The 10,665-nt window shown below is 35.8% G+C and overlaps 1 protein-coding gene across 1 annotated transcript in view; it reads right to left on the bottom strand.

Annotated features, from left to right (window-relative positions):
- Positions 1-4,848: 4,848 nt before the first annotated feature.
- Positions 4,849-10,665, bottom strand: part of SPTY2D1 (SPT2 chromatin protein domain containing 1) — a 28,408-nt gene continuing 22,591 nt past the window's right edge. The window contains exons 4-6 of the mRNA XM_065592075.1: positions 10,049-10,208; positions 7,102-7,179; positions 4,849-5,880 (exon numbers count right to left, since the gene is read on the bottom strand). Of these exons, the coding sequence (XP_065448147.1) occupies positions 5,784-5,880; positions 7,102-7,179; positions 10,049-10,208 (335 nt within the window). The 3' untranslated portion in view covers positions 4,849-5,783. The remainder of the gene's footprint in view (positions 5,881-7,101; positions 7,180-10,048; positions 10,209-10,665) is intronic.

Here is a 10,665-nt window from a genome sequence, read left to right as displayed (position 1 = left end):
AAGTCTGGTAACACAGGAGTGCTGGAAAGGACTGCTTTTTATTACCTGGCCTCAGCCATATAGACTCAGACTTTAAGGTCAGAAGGGACCATCATGATCAGCTAATCCGAACCTCACCCACTCCTGTAATAGACCCCTAACCTCTGACTGAGTTACTGAAGTCCTCAAAACATGGTTTAAAGACTTCAAGGTGCAGAAAATTCACCATTTACACTAGTTTAAACCCGCAAGTGACTTGTGCCCCATGCTGCAGAGGAAGGTGAAAAACCCACAGGGTCTCTGCCAATCTGACCTGAGGGAAAATTCCTTCCCAACCCCAAATATGGTGATCAGTTATACCCTGAGCATGTGGACAAGACCCACCAGGCATAACTCAAGCAATTCAAGAGACCCAGTGTACACACGACTCTAAACCACTGGAACCCAAGATCCTTTGTCAGGTGTATATAAAATGGGCAGAAGTACGATGGCACCAAATGTCAGAAATTATAACATTGCCACCAAATTTGAGGAATTAGAAGGCTTGAAACCCTAACTTGATGAGTGCAAATAAATTCAGAAGTGGGCCCTTGTGCTTAACATATAAAAAAAATCAAAGCTCTTATTCTCTCTACAATATCAATCTGCCATGAACATGCAAGTACACAAAACATTTTGAAATGAACTTGGCTACCAGTCTCACTGCACATGGAGCCAAGTCTGCTGAACCATTCACCCGCACCACAGCAAGCAACAGGGCAGCCTTCAACAAACTTAATCCAAAGGACAAGTCCATCCAGAGGGGGAAATAAGCACTAGTGGCCTGCTTTTTACCAAAAGAGGAAAATTTGGAGGAGCTGGGCACAAACAGCACCTGAAATGCATGGGCTGACCTGAAAAATTTACCAATCTGGAGGAAATGGTGGTGGTGGGGGAGGGGGGAAGTCAGTTGGGAGAGGATGGAAACAGTTCAGCTGACACCAATGTAGAGAGCTGTGAATGAAGTTTCCAAAGGCAACCTGAGTGCCAGATCTGTTCTGGGGAAAGCCGCTGACTGACTGTAGCCACAAAAAGCCAGTCACAGGCAGGGAAGGCTTGACATTAAATAGGCCCAGTTACCCCAGGAAACTAATTACAGCCTGCACAAAGACAAAATTACAATGTAATATGCTCAGTGTATCCAAGAATCTAGTGATCAAGAAATCTTACAAATTATTTTAAATAAATTAAGTTGCAGTTAAGCTGCAGAAAAGGAAACAAAACCTGGAAACCGACAGCTTCAAAGCAAAACAAGGTATTAACAGGACACTATTCAATGTTAAAATGGCAAAGTATGACCTGCCCTGGAGTAAGGTTCTGCTTTTAAGTGTACCCCAAAAGCACTAACCCATTCTGTTCTCTCAAAAAACGGAAGCAGATGGCCTGATTTCCACTACCTTGCACCCTGCATATTCATTTACCCTCACGCAAGGAGCGTAAATTGCTACCAAATCAGAACAGTACTGATTTACACCCAATTTTCATAGAAGTGAACCACCATGAGGGATGAGGCAATGGAGAAACAGGCTCCAAATCTTTTATATTTCAGAAGCTGGTCAATAACAGGACAAAAGCTTTGTCGTAATCAGACCTGAAACTGTGCATGGCTCACTGTTCCTCCACTTCCCCTGTGGGCCCCATTCTTGTCAGCAAAACTAGGCAAAAAGTCTCAAATACATTGGACATAAGGATGGAGTCAGCGCTGAGTGGAGGGATGGCCTGTCACTGTGCAGTCTCAAAATTTGCTTTCCTGAATGGCTGAGTTACCCTGCTAGATTTCCATACATTCAGGTTGGCTATATGAGCACTTGTGATCACTTTCTTCCCCTTTAGGACAACTGGGGGTCACCTAGTATCTTGTAAGGAGTCTAGGAGGGAAAAAATAGCATAAATGTTATATAAATTAATGCAAACCAATGACAAAGATAAATAAAATGTTTAATACCTGTAATTTATTATATACATAATATGCAAAACTTTTATTTGCATTCTGCAAGTGCAAAAGTGTACACTTTCTTGACAGCACCCAGAAAACAGTTAAGCTATGTACGTTTTTACCTGATTTGTCACATTGTGTAAAAAGACACTGTGCACAAATGAAACCCCCAAAGAAAATCATAGGCTAAACTAGAAAGCATTCAATTACACAGACAATTCAATATTGCATCACACGCACCGGAATAAATAAAAGTCAAGTATATTCATCACAATTTAATCACCAGTCTCTCTCCATATATTTTCTCTCTCTGTTTTGGTCTCCTGCTGTATTGGGAAATATACTTCAGATACTAGTCAGGTTTCAAAATGAGAAAAAAAAAAAGTTTTCCTGCACAATTTTGGGGTTTACACAAAAATAATTCCAGACTCCAGTGAAGAGATTTCATCTACTTTGAAAGATTTCTACTTTAAAACACATCACAGAATTGCACACTAAGGCTTCCTGTGATGCACTACCCTGATCTCCCAAGGACAGTCCTGTGATGCGTAAGCACAGCTGAATTGTAAATTCAAAAAGTCTAATACAAAGTGCCCTTAATTTCTTTTAGTAATACAGGTAAAGAAATAGCTACTATAATTGTGCAGTCGAAGCCTGACCTAGAAGGGTTTTATGAAAACTAATCATTTCAGACTATCAAGTTTAAAGATCTGTCATCCGTGATAGCAGAAACAGACTAATCTTTACTTTTTTATACTCTTACATTCATGAATAGATTTTTTAGACCCAATTTAGTAAAAAAAAGGCACATCTTCAAACATTGAATTTAAAATCTAAAAACCAAAATAAAAGTTTAATTATAATGAACGTCACTAGCTTAACATGTAATCCTTATAAGCAGGAATAGGCAGTGGGTTTTTTTTTGTTTGTTTTTTACTTCAAAGTCTTTTGAAGTCTCATCAGATATTGACTACTTTAACAAAATAAAATTAATTATCTGGTAGAGAGTAAACAGATTTTTGGATATAAAATATTTTTTTAGTACTGTCCTAGCTGATTTACAAGCAGTAAGAATGCAGTAAATGTACAAAGACAGGTTAATTAAAATCTAGTAACTTGTACAAAGTTTGAAAAATCATTAGTAACCCATACTAGCTATGAGAAAGTATTTGACTGCAAAGAGTGAATTAAATTTCTATATGAAATATCAAAAAAAAATGTTAAACAATGATTATTTTATGAGGGAACAAATACAGCACAAGGTGTACTGTGTTTGAGGAAGGCTGGCAATGGAGACAATATTCCAGTCATCTTGTACAAGACAAACGACAACACAGTGCTTTCAAGATAAAAGAGTTGAACTAATCTTGTAATAGTGGTTAATTACAGCATCTCTCTGCCAATTACATAAGTAAAAAAAGGATAATCAGGGCTTTATTTCACCTATTTTTATCTGAAATGCAGATTTAACTCTAAACTGAATGTTTTAGAAGTGTCATTTTCTAATACACACTTTTAAAAATTTCAGTGGATCAAACAGTGAATACATTTTTTCATTTCCAAAGTTTTTTTCAACAATTCAGATGATTGTTCGTGGCTAATATAGTTATCTGGGCTGACAAAGATCTAGAGGTTCAAGTCAGTTTAAAAAAATGAATAGCCACTTGGTCATGGTCTCAACATTCAGTCATTGTCTTGAGTGGATAATTCTAGAAACTACAGCAATCAATTCAGCTGGTCCCATTAATTAGAGCAAACATACAATGGCATGTAAATAATCAACCAATCAGGTTACAGTATCTTGCATCATCTCAAATATATTGCATAATATAAAAACTGATCCAGCTCTATTGTACTTGATATATATATATATATATATATATATATATATATATATATATATATATATATATATCAAGTACAATAGAGCTGGATCAGTTTTTATGTTATACAATATACACAGTTTTAAAAAAAATACATAGGTGCACTGGTAATTACCTTAATTTGGGTATCTCTGTCAATTACTATCCAAAGGGTTCATTCGTTTTAGCAGTGTGTTGAAAAGATGGACTGATTCACCACTGCCCAAAACAGTTTATAATAGGGACAATGTCCCTTTTTTTCCTTACAGTGAGTCAGGTCACCTGCTGCCAATATTGGCCCTTCCACTTTGATGCTAGAATTGGTGTTTCTGGAGACAGCAATGACAAGAAATGCTCTCTGATAGGCTAAGTTCCCTCCGTCCTTGTGTATCTACTCATTTTGCATGCAATTTCTCTTCCCCCACCTCCTCCTTATTCCTTGGCCAGTCTCTTCCACTTACCCCCAATAACCTTGTAACACTTTGCCAACTGGTTCTAGCATTAGAGGTTAGCAACAGTTCAAGTATCTAATGGTAGAAGTACTACTAATGGAGAGCTAATGCTTGAAGCAGAGTAGAGTAGTGATACTGGTTCTTTGATTAGACCACACACTATGGTAGCTTGTGGGATAAAAAGTAATGCATCATTAGATTAGGGCTGTGAACCCAGAGTGCAATCTCTGCAGATTTAGATGAACTCTGTGCCTACTGTTTACACGCTTATTTACTGAGAGGAAACGTATCTTTGTAGTGCATAGCTTGAAATAAAGGTGCAGTATGGGCATCAAAATAGAGGGCGGAACTCTCTTGATACACATTACATTTAAATTTTTGGTTCGCTAAAATTAAATCAGAAGTATTCACTAGTTAAATTCAGCATGACAACTGCAAAGTTATTTGATATCACAGAGGAATTGCAAATGCATCTTGGCTTGATCATAAAAAAATATCTGAAAATTCTGTATTTCACACAACTTCATTCTAATGTACTCTTCCAGACTTTGGAACTGCTTGCATAAATAACTGCTTCATATTTAAAAAAAACCTGATTTTTAATACAAGAGAAAACAAAAAAGTGTACTGTACACTCAATGTGTAAAAACAGATGAAACTAAGATCAATTTTAAGATTTACAGGGCAAAAAAAAATTCCTAAGCATTTGCTTGAGCTAAAAAGCACTAGTTATATACAAACGTTGCAAATTCCTATTTTCCAGGAAAAATGTTTATTTGTGTTTTACTGAAATCGGTTGGCATTGACATTCCAGACATAAAAAATGCCAATGTAAACTTGGTCACACTGCTAAATGCAAGGTATAATGAATGACAAGCATTTTTTAGAAATTAAAGGTTCTTCTGTTTGTTTAATTACTATTTTTGTTAAGACACAAGGTTCTCAAATCAGAAAAACATATTTTATTGCTTTAAACATTACTGGCAATGGCTGAAATTTACAACCAAGCTGTTTTGAACAGAAGATATTTCAATATTTTGAGGGATCCTAATTCAGGAGATTTAAGACATAAAGCAGTACTTTTATCTCTCAAAAATAACTAAGGAACATAAATGGCATTCATCTTTTTTTCCCCCACATGTCAAATGTAGAATGCAAGTCTGATTTACTGGTGTATGGGCCCACATAAATCTTGCAAGCCAGTGCATAGTTAGTCAATATTTCTGCTGGCATTTTGAACTAATTTAGTCAATGGAAACATTCATTAATAGCTTTTATTCCAAAAATCTGCATTAGTTTCTTTTTGTAAAAAATTAACCCTGGCAAGTATTAAAAATAAATATTTTAGGGTCAAACTAAAGCCATGTTTTTCTATGCCCTCTCCTCCCTTTACATATTTTCTTGCTCACCAATAAGCAAATAAAAACTAAAGTTATACTATAAGAGGAGCTGAAATATTGAGGCAAAGGGGTGACCAGGACAGTAGAAAAACAGAACGAAACCACTGTAAATCAGTTAACGTGTCCTCAGCTTCTTTGCCTGCTTCTTACGTTTCAATTCCTCCTCTTCACGTCTCAGCTCTTCTAGGTCCTCTTGGACACCAAGTCTCAAACTGCCAAATAAGAAAAGATATCAAATCCTTTACACACTGCTACCCAGGAGACATTAATGTGTACAACTCCTGCTCTTCTTTTCATGTAGAAAAAGTAACTAACCCAAATTTAGAGTTTAACTTAAAGTAATAAATACACCAAGTATTCAAATATTTGAAGTTTGGCATAAGATATTTTTCTTTTAAAATGAAAGCTGCATGGTACCCAGAATGTTAGGTTTGTTGGGTTAGAAAGATCTCTCTCCACTTGAAGGATGCACAACAAGTCTAGGATATTTGGTTAAAAGCATTTTGGGGTAGAGAGAAAAAGATATTTTGCACAGGTGCTTTACAATTAATACAACTCTTTCCTTAGACTTTTAAGGGGAGCATCTAAACCTTCAGAAACAGGTTTTTCAGTTGAACAGGGAGCCAGGTGATCAACACCGAAAAACCCTTGTTTCATGGTCCCAATCACACAATCTGGTGAAGAGCAGCTGCTGTGTAGCATTCAAGTAATCGATTGGACAGTTGGTCCCCATAACTCCATATTGCAGGCTGACTAACTTTGTGAGAAGAGTAGCTGTACCTGGGGAAGCAATCAAGACCTACTGGCCAACCTTGGTGAGAAGTTGCAAGTATGCAATACTTAACATCTTTTAAAGGACAACGAAAAGGCCCAATAAGGAAACAGGAAACTTGCGCAACTCTGTCTCTATGTTTGAGTCCCAGTACTCAGTAGCTGGGGTAAAACACTGAGTAGATTTTATAACTCCACCACATTCACCTTCAAACCATGCAGATGAAAAAAATCTATTACAGGCTGTTGGCCTGTGTCATATATTGCCACTAAAGAGCAGCCCCAGAGATGAATGACTGAAATTCAAAAATCTGCTTTATTTTTCATTATTTTATTACTACTATATTTTGCATTTTTGTGTCTGGACGATGTTTATATATGCATTTACTAGTCAATTCCTTTCCCCAGCTCTCAAGAATTAGCAAAATTCTACAATATTTAAGTGATAAACCGCAAGGTTTGTTAACATTTTTTGACTGGAACTATAAGACACTTATGGAAGATATTTGGCCTTAAGTTTTATGTAAGCCCGTTTTCACAAAGCTTGTATTTAGGACCAAATTTCACCTGACAAATGTCCATTTTAACTCAGCTACATGACAAAGGTTCTAGTAGTAAGCAGAAGAAAATTCTTACTAACAAAACTTAAATCTAATTCATACCTCCTGGCTTCCTCTTTTTGTTGCTCTTTCCAGCTGCTCTCCATGTAACGTAAGGCATAATCACTTTCATCTTTATATCTGAAAGCAAATACTTATATTTAATCCAATATAATGAAAAACAAAAATTAGCGCTAATCAACACTAATACATATGGTTGAATTAAGAATAGGCAAGATTTTTTAAAATAAAAGATTATCCTGATTTATACCTTATTACACTTCTCCAAAAAATTAAACTCAAGTTTTAACCCGCTGAATAATAAGCATACTTTAACTTACTTATCCGAGTATTTGTTAACCTACGTTCAATAGTGAATTACAGAAAGCGTGTCCTGTCCTATGCAGCACACCTGCCACTTGATATGGCTCATTCTGTTTCGTTTCTGTTGCAGTGCTAACTATATCAGACCTGCTGTTGAAGGTCCAGGTGTCCATAACAGCAAAATATGGAAAAGGCTGAAATCCTTCCTAGTATTCTTCATTAGAAAATAACAAATGTATCCATATGATTTAGTCTTTGAGCCACTAGCCCAACATTGTAAAAGAAAAGCTCTTGACAGTATGCCAGGTTTTTTTAATCTCTTATTTGAATAGTTTTGCTCTTTTCCTCACCTGGGACTTTGGACAGTTTAGTTACCCACCTTCCTTCCCATCCACCCAAAAAAAAAAAAAAAAAGACAAATGAAAGTCAAGTAGAAACAAAGTTTGAATTGTGTGAAGGAGGAAGCAGTTGCCTACTTGTGGTTGAACTGTCATGATATTTTAATGACAGCTATACTGATTGGCAAGACAGCTGTGAAAGAACAATTGCAAGCAGAAGAGGGTAACACTTCTGCTTCACAAATCTTCAGGTCAAAAATGTTCACTTGACACTATTCACACTAATTAATTCATGTGGTGGGTTATGCTTACATGGCAGCTCTATTAGGGGTGCCACACTGTTAAAGAAAATACTGTTTTATCAAGAAAAACTGAGGTTTTTGAAATATCATTAAGTTTAAAAATATACTTTAAGAAAGGAGGCAGAGTATGAAATGAGGCAAATAAAAGGTTTCATTTCTGGGTCAATGTGTGCATATGTTAATTGCTCTATGTAACAAATATATCAGAGGTTTGACCCTCTGACAGAACAGTTAACACAAATTGAAGAGCTAGCTACACAGCTTTACACTTAGGCAACAAGATACTATAATGTTGAATATAGTATAAATATTTAGAAGAGACTGTGAAATATTACAGGCTTCCATAGAAAGCATTCCAAAGGGCTGGAGGGATAGCTCAGTGGTTTGAGCATTGGCCTGCTAAACCCAGGGTTGTGAATTCAGTCCTTGAAGGGGACATTTAGGGAACTGCGGTAAAAAACTGTCTGGGGATTGGTCCTGCTTTGAGCAGGGGGTTGGACTAGATGACCTCCTGAGGTCCCTTCCAACCCTGATATTCTATTCTATAATAAAGCATTAAATACCACAGGACTGGAAATACATATTGTCAGTTATCACATACGGCGACTCAAAGAATTGATAATTTTGTAATTTATGCTTCATTACCACCAAATTTTAAATCATTCTAGTTTTTTAATCAAAATGTCATGCAGTACCAAGTCAAATACCTTACAGAAGTCTAAATATATTATGCAACACTATTACTTTTATCAACCAAACTTGTAATCTCTAGGAAAAAAAAAAGATATCAAGTCAGTTTGATAGGATCTATCTTCCATAAAGCCATGTTGATTTGCATTAATTACATTACCCTCCTTTAAGTGTTTGTTAATCGAGACCCATATCACCCACTCCACTATCTTGCCTGGGACTCACATCAGGCTGCCAGGCCTATAATTACCCAGGACATCCCATTTACCCTTTTTAAAACTTGACACATTATCAGCTCTCTCCTCATCTGGAACTTCCCCAGTGCTCCAAGACTTATTGAAAATCAACATTAACAGTCCAGTGAGCTCCTTAGCAAGCTTTTTTAAAAATCTTGGATGGTAGTTATCTGGACCTGATGATTTAAAAACGTCCAACTTTAGTAGCTTCTTTAGTAGCTTAACACCCTCCAGAAATACTTGTGGAATGGAAAGCGCGTAATCACCATGTGATTAGACTATATCATCTGTTCCCCCCCCCAAATACAGAACAAGAATATTTACTGAACCCTTCTGTCTTTTCTGATTATTGATAATTCTACCATTTCCATCTAGTAATAGACCAATAACATTGTCAGGATTCTTTTTGTTTCCAACATATTTTAAAAAGTCCTTCTTATTGTCCTTAATTCTGCTGGCTATAGATTTTTCCTTGTGTCCCTTTGCTTTCATGATCAATTTTCTACAATTCCTAACTTTCAATTTATATTCATCACTGTCATCATCTCCTTTCTTCCATTTGTTATATATATATACATAAAATATATATACATATATATATATTTATTTATTTATATATATATTTATTTATATATTTTTTACAGTTGCCTTCACTTTCCCTCTAAATCAGATTGTTTTTTTTAACCACCATGACCTTCCACCTCAGTTGGTGGATTGTGGATTTTTGGAGCATTTAGTAAGATGTTTTTAAATGATCCTCAATTATCATTCACATTTTTTTCTGATTAAATTCTTCCTTCCAGCTGATTTGGCTCATAATTGTTTTCAGCTTTGTAAAGTTGGCTCTGTTAAAGCATAAAGTATATATATACTACTGGTTTGGACTTTCTTCTGTTTGCACATTTTAAATGTGATCAAGTCATGATCACTTGTAACTAAGCTACCATTAATTTTTAGTTCTGTGTTCTGTTCTAGCCTGTTAGGGAATTCTTTATTAGAGCTTCTTCTATGTTGGGTGCAACACTAAGTGTTTAACAATTTACAGTTTCAGAAGAAAAGAGCTGGTCAAACAAAACTAATGTAGGACATGAAAATATTTTTACATCTTAATTTCTCTTACTTATTCCGATCATAGCCAAATATTTCTCGAATATGTTTTGATATTTCTTCCTGGGGTTGCCCTTCATCATCAATGAAATCGTCCATTTCAGAGTCATATTCCTCATCATCTTCTATTTGCCTTTTATAACTTATAGGTGGAAGAGAAGGCCTTGGAAGACCTAAAGAGAAAGAGTAAAAATATTTACAACTTCTGTAATGCATCTGTCACAAAATAATCTTCACTACTGAAATTATTATTTTTATTATTTTTCTATTTATGCTTCTCCCCATTACTTCTCTCCCCCTTTTTTCTCCTTGATAAACACATGATTTCACTGGACTCTGTGCAGGTATATCTATGATTTGGAGTACAATTTGCAGCTCTGGGCCACAAGACTGAGTTTAAAAAAAAAAAAAAACTGGTTTGGACATTCCAAGAGTCTCAGCAAGAGGAAATATTTCCTCTAAGCTACACATACAAGCCAAGTTTCCCATCATTACAGTCAACTGCCTCCCAGAGGAACTGCCAGAATGAAAGGTAAATATATGCCTGCATACTTGCTCAACCATGGAATTTCAAATACACTCATTTGTAAAAGTGCTATCCTATTTACAACTACGAAGATTTTTTTCTTA

This window comes from Chrysemys picta, chromosome 4 (genome assembly GCF_011386835.1).
Source record: "Chrysemys picta bellii isolate R12L10 chromosome 4, ASM1138683v2, whole genome shotgun sequence".
Lineage (NCBI taxonomy): Eukaryota > Metazoa > Chordata > Testudines > Emydidae > Chrysemys > Chrysemys picta.
This window is presented reverse-complemented; position numbering and strand designations above follow the sequence as displayed.